Source organism: Chiloscyllium punctatum, chromosome 17 (genome assembly GCF_047496795.1).
Source record: "Chiloscyllium punctatum isolate Juve2018m chromosome 17, sChiPun1.3, whole genome shotgun sequence".
Taxonomy (NCBI): domain Eukaryota; kingdom Metazoa; phylum Chordata; class Chondrichthyes; order Orectolobiformes; family Hemiscylliidae; genus Chiloscyllium; species Chiloscyllium punctatum.
Genome location: NC_092755.1, coordinates 77,731,083 through 77,751,695, shown reverse-complemented (window position 1 = coordinate 77,751,695; position 20,613 = coordinate 77,731,083). Strand labels below are relative to the sequence as shown.

The window sequence follows — 20,613 nt, the reverse complement described above, 5'->3', positions numbered from 1 at the left end:
GCAGCATCCAAGGAGCAGCAAAATCGACTTTTCAGGCAAAAGCCCTTCATATTTTATTCCTGATGAAGGGCTTTTGCCCGAAACATTGAGTTCGCTGCTCCTTGGATGCTGCCTGAACTGCTGTGGTCTTCCAGCACCACTAAGCCAGAACATGAAAATGCAAGCAGTGAAGAGATATAGACCCAATGGCAGGCAGAAGGGATTAGTTTAATTTAGCATCATGTTTGACACAACATTGTGGGCCAAAGTACCTGTTCTTAAGCTGCACAGTTCTATGTTGATAAACATGTGAAGGTGCTGGCATTGGACAGAGACAGACAAAGTTAAAAATCACTGCTCCACTTTTTTTATTTCAAAAATATACTTTATTCATAAAATAATTTGATGGTCTATACAGTTGGTCATGCCATACATACATAAACATTTGCATCCAGAGATCAGAATTTATCATTTGTATATACAGGTCTGTACATTTATCAATCATATGTCCATATATTTAGCTGAGGCATCAGCAGAGCCCAAAAGACTGCATGGGCCCCTGTTCTTCTTAGGGGAGAAAGTGAGGACTGCAGATGCTGGAGATCAGAGCTGAAAATGTGTTGCTGGAAAAGCGCAGCAGGTCAGGCAGCATTCAAGGAACAGGAGAATCGACGTTTCGGGCATAAGCCCTTCTTCAGGAATGAGGAAAGTGTGTCGTTCCTGAAGAAGGGCTTATGCCCGAAACGTCGATTCTCCTGTTCCTTGAATGCTGCCTGACCTGCTGCGCTTTTCCAGCAACACATTTTCAGCCCTGTTCTTCTTAGGCAGGCAGATGTTACACGGTGGTCTTTCCCCACCGCGCCTTGCCGGCAGCTGTCCCAAGCTTCAGCGCGTCCCTCAACATGTAGTACTGGACCTTGGAATGTGCCAGTCTGCAACACTCAGTCGGGGTCAACTCCTTCAGCTGGAAGATCAACAGGTTTCAGACCGCCCAGAGAGCGTCCTTCACCGAGTTGATGATCCTCCAGGCACAGTTGATGTTTGTCTCGGTGTGCATCCCGGGGAACAGACTGTAGAGCACGAAGTCACGCGTCACAGTGCTGCTCGGGACGAATCTCGACAAACACCACTGCATTCCTCTCCAGACTGCATAGGCACATTCCAGAAGGAGGTGTGTGACAGTCTCGTCCCCCCCGCAGCCGCTTCAAGGGCAGCGTGCGGTGTAGCAGAGAGTCAGGGAGTGCATAAAGGATCTCACAGGCAGAGGCCTTCTCTCCACCAGCCAAGCTTGTTGGAAAGTTCTGGCGATGAGGCATTCTGCCAAATGACTTTGACAGTCTGCTCAGGGAACCACTCGATAAGATCCACCCTCTCCTTTTCCCGAAGGATCTCAAGAACACTACGTGCTGACCACTTCCTGATGGACTTGTGGTCAAAGGTGTTTTTCTTCATAAACTTCTCCATGAAGGACAGGTGATACGGAATGATCCAACTACTCGGAGCGTTCCGCGGCAGCGGGGCCAGGCCCCTCCTTCGCAACACCGGGGACAGGTGGAACCTCAGTACGTAGTGACACTTGGTGTTTGCATACTGGGGATCCACGCACAGCTTGATGCAGCCACGCACAAAGGTGGCCATCAGGGTGAGGATGGCATTGGGTGTATTTTATCCCCTGTTGCCCAGACCTTTATACATCGAGTCCCTTCGGACCCGGTCCATCTTTGATCTCCATATAAATTGGAAGATGGCCTGGGTGACTGCGGCAGCACAGGTTCTGGGAGTAGGCCAGACCTGTGCCACGTATAACAGCAATGACAGTGCCTTATGCCTGATGACCAGGGTTTTTTCCCACGAGGGAGAGCGACCGTAGCTTCCATCTGCCCAGTTTCTGCCTCACTTTGCTGATATGCTCCTCCCAAGACTTGGCACACGCCCCAGCCCCCCCCCGAACCAAATACCCAGCACCTGCAGGTGGTCAGTCCTGACGGTGAAGGGGATCGAGGATTGGTCGGCCCAGTTCCTGAAGAGCATGGCCTCACTCTTGCCTTGGTTTACCTTGGCCCCCGAGGCCCGTTCGAACTGATCACATATACACGAGTCTATGCAGCGGATCAGAGCAGAAAACGGCAACGTCATCCATGTACAGGGAGGCCTTGACCTGCAGGCCCCCGCTGCCAGGAATAGTCACCCCTCTCAGGCTCGCATCCTTCCTGATGGACTCGGCAAATGGCTCTATGCAGCACACAAACAAGGTAGGAGGGAGAGAGAGCGAGAGAGAGAGCGAGCGAGCAGCCCTGCCTGACTCCAGATCTGACTGGGAAGTTATCTGATTCCCACCCATTGATTGAGATTGCACTGACAATGTTGGTGTAGAGCAGTCTGATCCAATTGCAGATTCCCTCCCCAAAGCCCATTTTGGAGAGAACATCTCTCATATGCGTGTGTGATATCCTGTCAAAGGCTTTCTCCTGGTCCAGGCTGATCAGGCAGGTGTCCAACTCTCTGTACTGCACATAAGCGATCGTATCCCCTGAGGAGTGAGAGACTCTCAGCGATCTTCCTGCCCGGTACAGCACAGGTTTGGTCAGGGTGAATCACCGACCTCAGAGCAGACCTGACCTAGTTGGCGATTACCTTTAACAGAATTTTGTAATCCGTATTCAATAGTGAGATCAGTCTCCAATTTCTGAGTTCCTCCTTCTTCCCCTTCCGCTTGTAGATGAGGGTGATGATGCCTTTCCTCATGGATTCACTCATGCCACCTGCCCTCCAGCAGGTCCTGACCAATCAAGTTCCACAGAGTGGACTAGAGCTCGACTGGTAAGCTGTCACTTCCGGGAGTTTTATGCTTTTTGAAGGACTCGAGGGCCTTGGTCAGCTCGTTCTGAGATAGCAGCTGGTCCAGCCACTCCCATGTTCTGTCGTCTAAGACCTCCGTGCTAGAGAACAGGAACGACTGGGAGGCCATGCTGTCGGTTGGCTTTGCGTCATACAGACTGGCATAGAAGGATTTTCTGATCCTGATGACGTTATCAAGCCATCTCAATAATGTCTCGATAACTGCTCCACTAGCTACCTGATAAAGCAGTGCTCCAAAAGCTTGTACTCCCAAATAAACCTATTGGACAGTAACCTGGTTTTGTGAGGTTTTTAATTATGTTATGATTCGGAGATGCCGGTGTCGGAGTGGGGTGTACAAAGTTAAAAATCACAGCACATCAGGTTATAGTCCAACAGGTTTAATTGGAAGCATACTAGCTTTTGGAGCGACGCTCCTTCATCAGGTGATTGTGGAGGGCTTGATCAGAACACAATTTATAGCAAAAATTTGCAGTGTGATGTAACTGAAATTATACATTGAAAAAGTGATGTGTCTGTTAAGCCTTTCATCTGTTAGCTTCACTTCTTTCACGTGTAAATCACAAAACCCTTTTTAGAAGTTGCATTCTCGGGTTAGCTGTTAACAATGGTGATAGCTAGACAACCTTGACCTATCACCTTCACCCCCTCCCCCACTCACCCATTGTACTCTATGCTACTTTCTCCCCACCCCCACCCTCCTCTAGCTTATCTCTCCATGCTTCAGGCTCACTGCCTTTATTCCTGATGAAGGGCTTTTGCCCGAAACGTCGATTTTGAAGCTACTTGGATGCTGCCTGAACTGCTGTGCTCTTCCAGCACCACTAATCCAGAATCTGGTTTCCAGCATCTGCAGTCATTGTTTTTACCTATAATGTTGAAGGTGTTAGCCCCCTGTGTTCTCTGTCTATGACCTGATGTTTAGATTGATTCCAATCTAAAAAGTGAGATAACAGAGTTTTACATAAATTCATGCAGTTTTTGAGCTCAGAGTTCTACATAAATGTATGTGGTTTTTGAGCAAAATGCAATGTAACTCTGCAAGTACAAAAAATATCACCATACAAAATATATGTGTGCATGCGGGTGTGTGTGTGTGTCTGGGGTGGGAATTGTGAGTGTCAGAAAGTGTGTGTGTAGTGAGTGCAGAGTGTCTTAAGTCTGTGAGGGGGTGCATGTGTGGGAGTGTGTGTGTCTATAAGGGTGTCTGTGTGCACATCTGTGTGTACCTGTGTCCGTGTGTATGTGAGTGTGTGTGTAGGAATATCTGTGTGTGTGTCGTGCAATGGTGGTCACCTGTAATGTGACATGAACCCAAGGTCCCGGTTGAGGCCCTCCCTATGGGTACCAAACCCATAGGAAGGGCCTCAACCAGGACCTTGGGTTCATGTCACATTACAGGTGATCACCATTGCAGTACACACATACACACAGACACCCACACCCACACACACCCTCCCACACACACACACATGCACCCCCTCACAGACTTAAGACACTCTGCACTCATTACACACACACTTTCTCACACTCACAACCCCCACCCCAGACAGACACACTCAGACAAAGACCCACATGCACACATATTTTGTGTGGTAAATTTTTTTGTACTTGCAGAGTTACATTGCACTTTGCTCAAAAACTGCATACATTCACGTAGAACTCTGAGCTCAAAAACTGCATGAATTTATGTAAAACTCCGTTATCTCACTTTTTAAGATTAGAATCAATCTAAACATCGGGTCATAGACAGAGAACACAGGGGGCTAACACCTTCAACATATTGTCTAGCTATCACCATTGTTAACAGCTAACCCAAGAATGCAACTTTAAAAAAAAGGGTTTTGTCATTTACACATGAAAAAAGTGAAACTATCACTGTATTCTAACAGATGAAAGGCTTAACAGACAATCAATTTTTCAATGCATAATTTCAGTGATATCACACTGCAAATTTTTGCTGTAAATTCTGATTGAGCCCTCCACAATCACCTGATGAAGGAGCGTCTCTCCGAAAGCTAGTGTGCTTCCAATTAAACTTGTTGGACTATAACCTGGCGTTGTGTCATTTTTAACTCTAATTATGTTGACATAGATCAGTTGGAGGAATGTACTAAAAGATGGCAGATGTAGCTTAATCCAGACAAATGTGAAGCAATGCATGTTGAAAGGTCAAGTAGAGGTTGAAATTATACATTGACGACTACATAATTAGGAGTACTGATATGCAGAAGGTATGTGGGAGTGCAGGTGCACAGATCACTGAAGGTGGCAGCACAGGTAGATAAGGTAATAAAGAAAGGCCTATCGCATGCTTGCCTCCATTGGAAGGCATGACGTGAGGAGCTGGTGTTGGACTGGCGTGGACAAAGTCAAAAAATACATAACACCAGGTTATAGTCTAACAGGTTTATTTGGAAGCACTAGCTTTCACAGCTGTTCCTCCATCAGGTAGCTGTGGAACAGGATCATAAGACAGAATTTATAGAAACAGATTATAGTATCAGGCAACAAACGATATATTAAACAAACCCAAATTACTGTTAAGTCTTGCATCTTTTAGAATGGGTTGCAAGTTTCAGTTTATTAATATATAAATCCCAGAAATTATCTTGAATGCAATTTGAAAGAAGTTAAGGTTTTATTTTAAAAAAGTGACATCTCAACTCAGACAAAACATTAAAGGTGTGAGATTAGAGTCTGTCTGTATCCCAATCTTGAGTCAGACTAGTTCTATTTCCAAAGTGGAATCTATAAAATATTAAATGTATTGACTACCTGCAGATTGTGTGCTTTTTGAGAAAAATATTAGAGACACGATACACAAAAGAATTAAGCTCTATTGAATGTAATGGGTAAGTAGTTAGACCAACTTGTTGGAAATGATTATGGCCTGATACTTGCTCAGTATCTGTGTTACTTGCTACACATTGCAGACTTGGATTGGACTTACACATAGATTGAACATGGTACAACCAGCAGTAAACATCCCTACTTTTCACCTTGCGGTGGAAGGATGGTCATTGAAGTGGCTAAAAATCGTTGAGTCAAGGGCACTAACCTGAAAAACTCCTGCAATGACGTCCTGGGGTTGGGATGATGGGCATCCAAATACAGCTATTTTCTTTTATGCCAAGTTACCTCTCCAACCAGGGAGTTCATCGTTATGAAGACATTGTTCATAATGTATGCGTGAAACTACAGACCTCACAGCATGAACATTGAACAACAGAGCAGAACAGGCCCTTCGGTCCTCAATGTCACGCCGACCTGTGATGCAAAGACTATGCATCTGGACAAAATCCTGGGGGGGGGGGGGGGGGGGGGGGGAAGAGAGGGGCGTGTAAAGGGGTACAAGCCTGAGTGGGTGTGTATGTGGCAGCATGTGTGAGAGCGCTTGTGAATGAGACAAGGTCTGTAGGGGGTGTGTGTGCGCACACGCATGTGGTGCAATGGGTTCACCTGTAGTGTGACATGAATCTAAGGTCCCGGTTGAGGCCATCCCCATGGGGACCAAACTGGGCTCTCAGGCTCTGCGCGGCCATTTTGCATTATTGCCTGTCCTGAAGTTCACCTTGGAGGATGGACACCTGAAGGTCAGAGGCTGAATGCCCTGGACCACTGAAGTATTCGCCAACTGGGAGAGAACACATGTCTGTTGTTGTGCGGTTAAAATCAACAAGGTAAAAACAATGACTGCAGATGCTGAAAACCAAATACTGGATTAGTGGTGCTGGAAGAGCACAGCAGTTCAGGCAGCATCCAACGAGCAGCGAAATCGACGTTTCGGGCAAAGGCCCTTCACGTCTATTTCGCTGCTCGTTGGATGCTGCCTGAACTGCTGTGCTCTTCCAGCACCACTAATCCAGTATGTTGTTGTGCGGTGTCCATTCGTCCGTCGCCGTAGCCTTTACTGTCTCGCCACTGTACCATATCTCAGGGCATCCTTGACAATGTTGGCAGAGTCACTACTAGCTGCCCTTTGTGTGGCATTTCAGGAATTCCTGATGGAGGGTTGAAAAGTCTATTCTCCTGCTCCTCAGATGCTACCTGACCGGCTGTGCTTTTCCACACTGACTCTGATCTCCAGTTCTCACTATGAAGGATAGTCAGAGGCCATAATATACTTGGGCAATGTAGAAAATTACCAATATGTAGCCCTCTGTCGCAGCTGTACTGGAAATGCTGGAATCCGGGTGCAGTAAATTCCAGGGCACAAGCCATCAATACAACCTCAAGCACATACCCACATGAACACACACAAGTTTGTGGAGTGAATTTGGACTTGCAGAATTACATTTTATTTTGCTCAAAAACTGCATGAATTCATGGAAAATTCTGTGAATCCCTTTAGAAATACAATCAGACTAAACTTTGGGGCACTGATAGCCTCACACCTTCAATGCATTAACAATAGGTACCGTTGTCAGCTCAGATAAAGTTCACTTGAGAATGTAATTTTTAAAAAGGGTTCTTGGATTTACGTATGAAAGAACTGAAACCAACTCAGTCATTCTAAGATGAGAGACTTAAACAATCCAGGTCTTTTTCAATATATAATTTCAGTTGCATTACACTGCAAACTTTTGCTATAAATTCTGTCTTACGATCTTATACTCCATAACCAGCTAATGAAGCAGCGGCACTCCAAAAGCTTTCAAATAAACCTGTTGGGCTACAATCTGGTGTTGAGGTTTTTAAACTTTGCACACCCCAGTCCAACACCTGCACTTCCAAATCTTGATGTTTTGTCATTGTTTGTCAATTGCTCCAGAACCTTCCACTTGCTCTGTAACCTCCTCTAGACGAGCATCGGTCAAGGTCCAAAAAACCTTGGCTGGGATGATCCGGACGTGAAATAATCTTTTTTGAGATTGGGCTGTTTGGGTTGGGCTTGTTCTTGCTGAAATTTAAAAAGGAAGAGGTTACCTTTTTGAAACACTGGGACTTTATGGCATAGATGCTGAGGTTTCCCCTGGAATGTCAATCTGTGGACTACTTTACTGATGTTGGAGCTGTGTGATACGTAAATAGTCAGGTGTTCACTGCATACAGCTGGGCTTTGAACCAGTCATATTTCTGATGCATTTATTTAAACTACAGATGTAAATTAGAGAGGTGTGAATGCGGTCTAGTCCATCACACAAACTAGCCTTCCTTCATTGACTGTGTACACTTACTGCTGCCTCCCAACCTGGTTGTACTCTCTATCAGCCAGAAAATGCATAAGTTTGAAAACACATACAAACAAATTCAAGAACTGTTTCTTCCCTGCTGTTATCAGACTTATGAATGGACCTTATAAAATAGATTTGATCTTTCTCAGCACTTTGTCACTAACATTCTTCTGCATTCCATTCTGTTATAAGGTTAGCATGCAAATACTTTTCACTATCTCAGTACATTAACAGTAATAAATCAAATCAAAATTTAGAGCAATGCAACTTCAGATTCTGCAGGGTCATAATTATTTGCAATTTTAATTTGATTACACTAGCTTCTTTTTAAGAATACAGCGCAAGAACAGGCCCTTTGACGCATGAAGCCAACACAGACACATTTTGCCCTACCATTCACTAACGGGATCCGTACCCTTCTACTCCCCTCAGATTCATGTATTCATCCAGGTGCTTCTTGAATGCTGCTATTGTGTCTGCTTTCACTACCTACTCTAGCAGCACTCACCATCCTTTGTGTGAAATACTTGCTGTGCACATCTCTTAAAAATACTTCCCCACACACCCCTACGAGCACCCTCCACTCTGGGGAAAAAGCCTCATACTTTCCACGCCATTCACAATCTTGTAAACTTCTATCAGGTTATCCCTTAATCTGTGCTCTAGTGAAAACAAACCCAGTCTATTCAACCTTTCTCCATAGCTAAAATCCCCTATACCAGGCAACATCGCAGTAAACCTTCTGTACCCTCTCCAAAGCATCCTCATCCTTCTTTCACTGTGGTGACCCAAGCTGTATGCAATATTCCAAGTGTGGCTAACTAATGATTTATAAAGCTATCCCTATACTCAATATGTCTTTCCAATGGACAAAGTTAAAAATCACAACACTAGGTTATAGTCCAACAGGTTTATTTGAAAGCACTAGCTTTCAGAGCACTGCTCCTTCATCAGGTAGCTGTGGAGCAGAATCATAAGACATAGAAATTATAGCAAAGATTAGAGTGTCAGGCAACTAAAATTGAACAAACCTAGATTGCTGTTAAGTCTTTCATCTTTTAGAATGATTTGCAGGTTTCGGTGCATTAATATGTAAATTTCACATTTGCAAATCAACACAGCTGAAGTGTTTTGATGTTCCACTAAAGGTTTTGCCCAACTTTAGAAATCTAGATTTGAAATGTTACAAATTCCAACATCTACCCCTTACAAATTGGAATACAAAAACATGTCACATTGAATGCCTTGTCTTGTAAACCTCATTGCTATCGCAGCCTTCCAAAGAAAGGTTAGTATCCGGAAACATAACACATCTTTCATATAGTCAGAGATGTACAGCATGGAAATAGCCCTTCGGTCCAACCATGCCGACCAGATATCCCAACCCAATCTAGTCCCACCTGCCAGCACCTGGCCCATATCCCTCCAAACCCTTCCTATTCATACACCTATACAAATGCCTCTTAAATGTTGCAATTTTACCAGCCTCCACCACATCCTCTGGCAACTCATTCCATACATGTCCCACCCGCTGCGTGAAAAAGTCGCCCCTTAGATCTCTTTTATATCTTTCCCCTCTCACCCGAAACCTATGCCCTCTAGCTCTGGACTCCCCAACCCCAGGGAAAGGACTTCGCCTATTTACCTTATCCATGACCCTCATAATTTTGTAAACCTCTGTAAGGTCACCCCTCAGCCTCCTACACTCCAGGGAAAACAGCCCCAGCCTGTTCAGCCTCTTTCTGTAGCTCAGATCCTCCAACCCTGGCATCATCCTTTTAGATCTTTTCTGAACCCTTTCAAGTTTCACAACATCTTTCCGATGGGAAGGAGACCAGAATTGCACGCAATATTCCAACAGTGGCCTAACCAATGTCAAGACTGTGGTGTTGGAAAAGCACAGCAGGACAGGCAGCATCCAAGAAATAGGAGAAGCGACGTTTCGGGCATAAGATCTTTATTAGCACCACATTCTCAACTCTGATCTCCAGCATCTGCAGTTCTCACTTTCTCCATCTTTCATTAGCCATAGATGTGCGCAATTGGCCGAGTGTTATTGGCGTTGTGTGTAATCTCAAGCCTTGTTGCTAACAATCAAAGTTTCTCTCTCAGGCCAGATGCTCAATCATCACAGTTAACATTGCAAAATAAGCCATAGAATTCCCTTCCCAGACAACTTTGGCTTATCAACTGCTTGAGGCATTGCTGAACATAAATCAGAATTCTTCAGATTCAATTCAACATCCCCATGCTAGGGGGTGAATTGTACATGCAAGGGACAGAACTTTTGCTCCAAGGAATTTTGTTATATATCGAAACCTTGCAACATATGATTGAAGCACACCAGCCATTTTGAAAAAGAGATAGTTGAGGAAAACTGAATATAGATGCTAAGGTTTGGAAAAACACATCCTTCATTCCAATCAAAAGATTGCCAGTATTTATATACAACTTTCTTCTTAATAAGGGATCTGTAAATTGCACTTATAATCTTTGAATTAGCATGTTTTTGAGAAGATTTGTAGCTCAGGTTGAGGTTCTGGATTTCATGTTTGCTTGCTGAAGCTTCGTCCAGAGGCTAACTGAAGATGTTACCTAGTATGGTGATGAAATGTCTGAAAATGAACCTTCCAGCTCAGCGAGCAAACATACATTCGGAATCTTTGAGTTGTCTTATTAAATATCCAATACAGTCAAATGCATCTCAAACTAAAATAACAGCCAACATTTAATTTAAAGCCTTAAAAACAGTGACCAGGATCATGGATTCAATGGATCAGAAACCAAATGGTGCGAAAAATGTTAATTTATAGAAGCAAACAATCCCCAATTACACAGGGCAGAGAGGAAACTTAGCGTCTAATAAGAGCAATAGTGCTAAAGACAGAAGCAGAAAAGCTCAACATTCCTCCATCCTCTTCTCCAAATGGATCCGAAATTTCCATATAATTTCAATTACTTTAAGACAATAGATGAACCAGGTAGCATATCCATTTCACAATGAAATTCCTGCTACTCAATCAGTTATTCGGTCATTGTATACACAAACAGCATCTCTGTATCCTGCAGAAAGCACATGACCACTTTTCCCATCTTTAAAAACTCTACACCACTAGTTTCCTTTAGTACAATGATTTATTAATAGTTTGCTGCAAGTCCAGTGTCGAGCAGCAATTTATTGACAATTCTAACTTAAATATACAGTTACAAACAATTCAGCATCTCTAGTGCAACTTGTGCCAGCATGAAATGGCAGACTTCCTTCTCTATTTTGATAAAGTTGGCAGAACTATTTATAGTCAAAACATATTGATATCATAGTTGAGACTATACACATTTGTACAGAACGAGTCTTACTAAATAAAGTAATATGTATGCTGTGTTAATTAGTTAACAGCTTTGAACTGTGAACACTTGGAAACTGTACATAGTGCTGTTCTCTTCAGAGGCCCTCTGCTTACATTTTACAATTTAACTAAGCCATCAGTTTATCAATGAGTAAAACATGTGACCAGCCTGTGGCAATCAAAAAGTGCACAAAATGTACATATTTTACTTGACTTATTAGCTTTGATATTTTACAACTCAGGTGCTGGTGTTTAAACCTCATACCAGCCTCAACTTGCATGCACTCAGAATAATCAGAATCCAGAATATGGCATTAGTCTTCACAAATTATAGTTTATTTAAAAACTGTTCTCCACTGTGTCGGAAGATGCTGTCTAAACTACACTAAGTGCTGCATAAAATTGCTTGGTAGAAAATAAGTAACCAGTAGATGATTAAATATGAAGCTGTTAAAGTGGTTCTCAGAATTTTAATATAAAATCACCAGATAATTTAAGATTGTGCCATGAAACACAAATACAGAACATACATTTTGCAGTTACCCAGAAATTACACATTGTGGAGAAAGAAAGCATATCAACATATTCAAAACAGCTTCTGTATAAAGTAATTAATTCCCCAATAAACTTTCAATAATGCTGTTTTATTTTAAATAGGCCAGAATTTATGCATTGTTTTTGTATCATATTTACATCCTGTTCATAGGATATACATGATAAACAAACCCTGAAAGAATGCTTGTTCACTTTTAAGACGCAGGGTTTACAAACCCAGCCTAAAGATGGAAAGTATTTTACAGGGTTTTAATTTCAATAAGCATGTATTTAACATGGAACATTCTAGATACGTACACAGCAAGTAACGTAGCCCTCAGCATCTCTCTAGAACCAGTGCACTCATTTGTAACAAGCTACAAATTGTCCTCAGTTGTGATACAAAACAGGACGTAGGAAAAGAAATGAAATGAAAGTGATTTCAAGGTAAAGCGTTAGATGTGTGCAAAGTATGCACATGTTGCTTTCCATTACTTTAATAGTAGAAATGAAAGTGGAGAATTATAGCAGCTGTAAAGAACAAAGTGCTAACATGAAGAGTCATAGAAAGAGAAGAAAAAAAAGTAACATGTCCAAACATCTTGGCCTTCAACGTTCACCCGTTTGTTAAACAGAACTTGTCTCTGATTTACGGGTATTCCCAGATTCAGTGTTCACCAATACTTCACTAATTAAGGAATCTCTTTGGAACATGACCCTGAATTCCTGAAAAGAGTGAAGGTCACATGGCATTGACACTTCTGTAAGTTACAGTTTTCAAGTAAGGTTAGCTCTGGTACATGTAGCCAGTCACTATGTGTTGCTCATATGACTTATGCTCTGAGGGTGGAGCTGCTGCCACATCTGCTGTTGCTGCAGTGCCAGCTGTTGTGACTGGTCTGATGTTGACAGAATGTTTATCAATGGAGAGACACAGTTCTGAGGAATGATCAAACCTGAAAAACAAAGTTTAAAACACAGATTCAATAATTAATTACTTTCAGACAGTCACAACCCAAAATTCCTGCAAGTGAAACATATCCTTTGGATCAGTTTCAGGGTCACATTAAACCCAAAAATTTCAGTTAAAAAAAACCAACCAGCTTTGTACCAGAGTTACCAACCCAGACAAAGCTAAAACGTTCAAACATAAAAACAAATGGATAAAATTAAGCCATCTTTTTTGACTGTTTAATTCACAGCTGAGACTTTTCAAATGGCATGAAATCAGCCAGAGTCCGAGTCATACAGGGCTCCACCCTGGTCACTGACAAGAAATCATCCCATTCTTGGTAGCAGAAATAAGAGGAGATGACCATTCAGCTCTATGTGCCTGCTGCGTCAGTCATCATGATTACAGCTGATCATCCAAATCAATAGCCTGTTCTTGCTTTCCTCCATATCCTTTGATCCTTTTAGCTCAAAGTGAGAGTCTGATTCTTGAAACCATACAATGCTTTGGCTTTCACCGCTTTCGGTGTCTGTGAATTCCACCTCTTCAGGTTAAGAATGAATAAATGAGACTCAGGGATTCAAAGCATGATTGAGAAATTTGATGCACTCTCTTTAAAAAAACCTACAAAATATTTGCTTTCCAAACTGTGAACATTGCAAGTATGGAGCTGTGCTGGAAAGAACAATGTGCAAGTCCAAGGGCAACCCCAACTAAAAGAACCCCAGTGAAAGTAAACTCTTACTGAGAATTCACATTCCAAGGCAACTATATGGTAAACAACAGATTTGAATGCTTTGAGTGCTTGTAATACTGCAATAGGACAGGGCGTTCAAATCTAGTGAAAAAGGACTGTAGTACGGGAACTTGTTCTAGCAAAAGTTTCAATTAGCGATTTTTGAGAAGATTTGTAGCTCAAGATGATAGGTTAGCTAGCTTGCTGTGCTGAAAGGTTGTTTTCACATGTTTCATCATCATGATTAGGTAACATCATCAGTGAGTCTCTGGTAAAGCGCTAGTGGTATATCCCACCTCTCTATTTATAGGTCTTGGCTTTAGGTGGGTGATGTAATTTCCAGTTCTTTTTTTCCAAGGGAAGGCAGCTGGGATCTAAATCAATGTGTTTATTGATGGAGCCACTAAAGAATTCTCATGAGTGTCTTTGTTTCACCTATCCTAGGATGTGTGTGCTGTCCCAGTCGGAGCAGTGTCCTTCGTTACCTATGTGTATGGAAACTAGTGATAGTGGGTCATGTCTTTTGGTGGCTAGTTGGCGTTCATGTATGCTGATGGCAAGTTTCCTGTTTGTCCGATGTGTTTTATTTTATAATTTTTGCATGGTATCTTGCAAGTGACATTAGTTTTGGTGGTAGTATCTAATTGATCCTATAGGTTCATTCGTCACTGTTTAAGTGTGTTGGAAGGTTGGTGGGCTAACATGACACCAAGGGGCCTGAATAATCAGGAGGTCATTTCTGATATGTCTTTGATGTAAGATAATGTGGCTATAGTGTTTGGTTGCATTGTGTCTGCTTATTTGGGTTTGTTTTTGAGGAATTGGCAGGTTGCGTTTATTGGGTACGCGTTTTTCTTGAAAACACTGAATAGATATTATTCCTAGTCTGTAAAGAATTTTCAATTTCTGACCTACACATCAATTATTCCACTCCAACGTGCAAGTTCAAGATTGCATCAAGTTTTTTTTTAAAAATAAAGTGATATCGTCTTACAGAAATTCAACTACATTTTGTATTTTAAAGGAAGGGCAAAATACTGCAGATGCCGCAACCTCTAAATAAAAACAATGCTTGAGAAACTCTGCAGTCCAACAGCATGTGGAAAAGTAACAGAGTTAACAGTTCCAGTCCAAAACAACTCTTCATAGGAACTGAAAGTTCAATCTGTTTTTGGCTGACCAGATTACAATGTGAACAGTGGGTGTGAGATTCTGATCTTTTATTTCTTTGAAGGGGTTCATTTTGCACACATTCAAGTCAAAACAATACAAAAACTAGCCAGGCCTATTATACTCGAGTCAAATCTAGGAAATAACCATCTAATTTATCAGACTCCCCAGCCAAAATTTTCTAACACTTCATAAATCTACTCCAAAGATCCAATCAACCTATCCCTACTTAGGCGACATCTCATTAAGGTTGACAATACTCAATTTACATCTTGTTCAACCTCCTTACAACTTCATCCTTTGTGACAGAAGCTAAAGAAGAGGATGATGCCAGAGAAAGGGACAGTACTGAGCCATGCCCTCAGCATCCACAGATCATTTATTTAGTGTTCTGAAGGTGTAAAGGTTTACGAGTTGAAAAGCTAGCAAGGACTGACATAGCACAGAGCCCTGAACAAGGTAAGACTGCAACACTTGGTTGAAACAAATAGCTACAGCTGAGTTGCCATTAAACAAAAACAATCAAATTTAGCCAGTTAAAATTATGCACCAAGATACCAAAATCGAATCAAATTTAAATTTAATATTTTGACATCAAAACCAATGAAATGATCTAATGTTTTGGGGTATAAAACCAGACATTTTGAGGAGGAGAACTGCCAAGGATATTTACAAATGTAGACTGCTAGTTGTAGAGCTCTCTGAAAGGTACCTGTCTGTAAGACGTTTACACAGAATATCGAAACCAACCTTGAGAAAATCTACAGAGAACAACGTACAAAGAATCAACAAAGCTGACTCGCTTTTGAAACAATTTTTAAAAAAATATAAATCTTAATTGGGATTTTTTTTTAAAACAATCAGACCAGTACTGTAGAGCGGGAGGTAATAAATAGGTTTAAGAAAAAGGAGTTGTTGGTTTTAATATTCTGTTGGACTTAAAGAATAACATTGCTAATTTTTACTTTAAATAGTGAGTTCTGGAATAGTTCTTTGCCTCTTGAATTTTAACAGATTATAGCAGGAGGTGAACTTTTTATGCGGCCGGTTTAAGTTAACAGAGGGATTTACCCAGAGTCGTAACATCGCTCCTTAATTGACCCTACTGGTTGACAATCATATAAAGAACTTGTCACCTGCTACTCTATTATAATGCACTTGTTTTATAGCTGTGCTCCTAACTTGTATGCAATTTGGTTCTGCAATAGACTAGCATCTTCTGTAACACTTCACACAAGTTTACAGTTGCAGGGTTCCCAGATTATGCTACATCAGCTGGCTGTGGTTTATGTTTCTTATATGAAGCGATTACTTTTCCCACAGAAATTCCAAATGAACACTTACATTTTTCCTTTAAAAAAATGGTAACACCACCAGAACAAAAACTACAAAGAACAAATAATGCTACTCTGAATAGTAACCAACGGCCTAGTGACATTTTCTAACATGAGGCTACATACTTACGATCCAAAGAAATGCTGCATCATATAGGAGCCAGCAACCAAAGTTCTACATAGAAAGAAGCTCATTGAAAAAAAATGACTAAGTGGACTTAAAATACAACCATATCATCCTTGCTGGGACAGCCCAAAAAATCCTTCCCTAACGGCATTGAGGGTGTGCTTTTCTGCGTTCTTTCATTAAAAGCAGGAATCATTGGCGAGGCAAACATTTGGTTCCCAATCCTGAACTACCCTTAAAATAAAAGTGGCCATTTCAGAGAGCACTATCAACCACATCACTATGGATGTGGAATTATATGTAGGTCAGACAAGGAACATGTGACAGATTTCATTCCTAAAAGACATGAGTGAACGACTGAAACTAGCTTTCATTTCCACCTGTATTAATTAGATATGACAGAGAAAGGAACAGGTCAGAATCACTCCCTCTGCACTAGCTCAAAGTTGCAGCTCTCCACTTCTAAGCTCAGTTGGAGCTGGGCATTAAATGCTGGCCATGTCAACAATGTCACAACCGATGAACAAATATCAAGTTGGACTGGTCTCAAGGAAAAGAGAATGAAACGCATTCAAATTGCAATAAATAGTTAATGCGTGATGTTTCAAATTACAATATATTAAAAATGACGAAGTCTACATTGATGAAATTACCATTGATAAGTGGCACATCTACTTGTGCAATTACACAAATCTGAGGGCTCTGATCTGATGAGAAGCAGGTGGAATCTAAACGATAGATTTGTTGCAACTTTATCGTCATCGGATTACTGGTATGTCGCCAGCTTTCAAGGAAAATGAATGGCTTAAAAATTAATACCTTAAATACCTAAAATAAATGATCTGGACAAGGGCACTGGTGGTCTGAACAGTAAGTTTGCAAATGACACGAAAATCGATGGAGTAGCAAAAAGCATCGGGGACTGTGAAAGAATACAGGAGAATATAGACAGGTTGGAGAGTGGAGCAGAGAAGCGGCAAATGGAGTTCAATCCGGGCAAATGTGAAGTGATGCATTTTGGAAGACTGAATTCTAAAGCCAACTATACTGTAAACAGAAGAGCCTTGGGAAAAGTTGATGAGCAGAGAGCTCTGGGAGTTCAGGTCTATTGTACCCTGAAGGTGGCTGCACAGGTGGATAGAGTGGTCAGGAAGGCATACTGTATGCTTGCCTTCATTGGACAGGGTATGGAGTACAAGAGCTGGCAGGTCATGTTAAAATTGTACAAGACTTTGGTTCGGCACACTTAGAATACGGTGTACAGTTCTGGTTGCCACACTGGAGAGGGTGTGCACAAGGTTTACAAGGATGTTGCCTGGTATGGAAGATGCTAGCTATGAAGAGAGGTTGAGTAGGTTAGGTTTGTTTTCATTAGAAAAAAGGAGATTGAAGGGGGACCTGATCGAGGTCTACAAAATCATGAAGGATATACAGAGGTGGATAGGGATAAGCTTTTTCCCAGGGTGAGGGATTCAATAACGGGAGGTCATGTGTTTAAGGTGAGAGGAGAAAAGATTAAGAGGGATACATGTGGAAAGTACTTTACACAGAGGCTGGCCTCCACGCCAGCAGAAGTAGTGGAGGCAGGCACGGTAGATTCATTTAAAGTGCGTCTGGACAAATGCACGAGTAGGTGGGGAGCAGAGGGATACAGATCCTTAGAAATTGGGAAATAGGTTCAGACAGTGGATTTGGACCAGCACAGGTTTGGAGGGCTGAAAGGCCTGCTCCCGTGCTATTAATTTTCTTTGTTCTCAACACAGAGTTAAAGGGGCTCTCCACTCCAAGTAGCAAAAAAAAAACACACACAGATCACCAAAATTCAAATTGCAGCTTGTGAAAACATGGATGAAACATCAGGAAAAAAGTCCTTACTTTACAAACTTTCCTGGAACTTATTTGAAAATTCTACAAGACCACAAACAAAAATACAATGACAGGTTACAACCCAGCTCATGAAGGAGCAAGCTGTACGTTCCTATTTGCAGTATAACAGTAATCCATTGCTCACACTCACCTACAATCCTTTGCCCGTCTTCTGTTTTTAATCGCACAATCTGCATTTTTACATTAGCCCCACTGACTGAGGCCAAGACTCCTTCCACCTTTGTCCAGACACTAAGAACTGAACCACAGAGGACATGATAAGTGCGGCACCTCAGCCCGACTTCACAAACCATTCCAAGGCTTACTTTTTTGCAGTTTCCACGCCTATATGGGTATAAAAAAAAGTATTACAAAAAAAAAGTACTTTAGCATTTCAAAGGATATGAGCTCAAGACATGGGTTTTGAAATAAACTGGGACCTGCTCATTGTGATAGACAAACACATCCTGCATCTAGAAGACAGGCATTTCTCTGCACTTTGGATGAATTGAGTCAAATAACCTTTGCACTTTAAAATGGAATTAACATTGCTAACATATGCTGAAAAATGTGTGGCTGGAAAAGCACAGGTCAGGCAGCATCCAAGGAGCAGGAGAATGCGAGCCCTTATGCTCGAAACGTCGATTCTCCTGCTCCTTGGATGCTGCCTGACCTGCTGCGCTTTTCCAGCAACGCATTTTTCAGCTCTGATCTCCAGCATCTGCAGTCTTCACTTCCTCCTAATTGCTAACATATGACCATATTCAAAGCTGACAAATAGTTCCAGCATGCAGACCCTTGATCCAAACATCCCCACCTGACATTGAAGCCTATGGAGAATATTGTAAGGACTTTACTGGTTACTTTAATTGCACAAAGCTTTTGCCAAAGATAGATAACATAAGGACATGGAAATTCTCCAACAAATAATCTAACCATTGCCCAATGATGTTCAACGTCATCACCATCTCAGAGTACCCCCATCAACAACCTAAGGGTGACCATTGATCAGAAATTGAATTAAAATAGCTTTAGAAACACTTTCGGAGATCAGAAATTAGAAATTCTGGAGCAGGTAACTCACCTCTCAACTCCAAGAACCTGTCCACCATCTAAAAGGGTCAACTCAGGAGTGTGATGGAATACTCCTTACTTGCTGGGATGAGTACAGATCCAACAACACAAGAAGCTCGACACCATCCAGAATAAAGCTGTACCAAAATCATCATGTTCAACATTGACTTGGTCCAACAGTGACAGTAGAATGAACCATCTATGGGATGCAGTGCAGTAACTCACCCATGACTCCTTTGACATTACCTCTAAATTCATGACCTCTGACACCAAAAAGAACAGGGCAGCAGGTACACAGGAACACCATGCACTTGTTCCTCTTCAAGCCACACACCATCCAAACTTGGAAATTTATCACCATTTCTTCATTGTTGCTAAGGTTGGAAGGGCCTGTTCTGTGCTGTATTGTTCTAAGCCAATATCCTAGAACGTCCCCAAGTACACCACTATGGGTCTACCTACACTCCATAGCCATCACCACCTCCAATGCAATGAGATGAGAGCAATAAATAGTCAGTGATACTCACATCCCATCATTAAAAATAAAAGGACTTCAAGGGGAAATCTGTGATCAAGGCAACATAATCAGAGCAAAATCAAAACCAAAACAAACAAGATTAAAGAGCACTGCTCATTTCTCATCCACAACTCCATTAGCACTTATAATTCATTCACAGCATTAACACAACCATTGAAACTTACGGCTCAAATATGGCTAGTTTATCTTTTAAATCCTGAAGCCCAATATTTTACAACGCCTACTTCCAAGTAGCTATATGTTTCAGCATCTCAATTCTAGTCTCCTTCCTATTGAAAAGATGTTGTGAAATTTGAAAGGGTTCAGAAATGATTTACAAGGATGTTGCCAGGGTTGATGGATTGGAGCTGTAGGGAGTGGTTGAAAAGGTTAGGGCTGTTTTCCCTGGAGCGTCGGAGGCTGAGGGGTGACCTTATAGAGGTTTATAAAATCATGAGGGGCATGGATAGGATAAATAGACAAAGTCTTTTCCCTGGGGTTGGGGAGTCCAGAACTAGAGGGCATAGGTTTAGGGTGAGAGTGGAAAGATAAAGAAGAGACCAAAGAGGCAACTTTTTCACGCAGAGTGACATGGATATGGAATGCGCTGCCAGAGAAAGTGGAGGCAGCTAGTACAATTGCAACAGTTAAAAAGGCATCTGGTTGGGTATACGTATAGGAAGGGTTTGGAGGGATATGGGTTTCGAGGGATATGGGCCAGGTGCTGGCAGGTGGGACTAGATTGGGTTGGTATATTTGGTCAACATGGATGAGTTAGACCGAAGGGGTCTGCTTACATGCTGTAAATCTCCATCACTCTATAAATGATTCTGCAAATGAGTAGTCACTTCCACATTCTCATACCTCCTGTACAATGCTCATGTTGGCTAGGAGCACAAAATACAATACTGAACATAACCAAGTCATTTTTCTAACAATCC

The 20,613-nt window shown here is 41.9% G+C and overlaps 1 protein-coding gene across 2 annotated transcripts in view; it reads right to left on the bottom strand.

The window, feature by feature from the left end:
* Positions 1-11,804: 11,804 nt before the first annotated feature.
* sbno1 (strawberry notch homolog 1 (Drosophila)) overlaps positions 11,805-20,613 on the bottom strand; it is a 98,072-nt gene continuing 89,263 nt past the window's right edge. The window contains exons 30-31 of one of the 2 annotated variants that reach the window (XM_072587619.1): positions 18,233-18,426; positions 11,805-12,852 (exon numbers count right to left, since the gene is read on the bottom strand). In XM_072587619.1, the coding sequence (XP_072443720.1) occupies positions 12,710-12,852; positions 18,233-18,426 (337 nt within the window). In that variant the 3' untranslated portion in view covers positions 11,805-12,709. Of the gene's footprint in view, positions 12,853-18,232; positions 18,427-20,613 lie in introns of those variants that run through there. The other variant, XM_072587620.1, reaches the window with a different exon arrangement.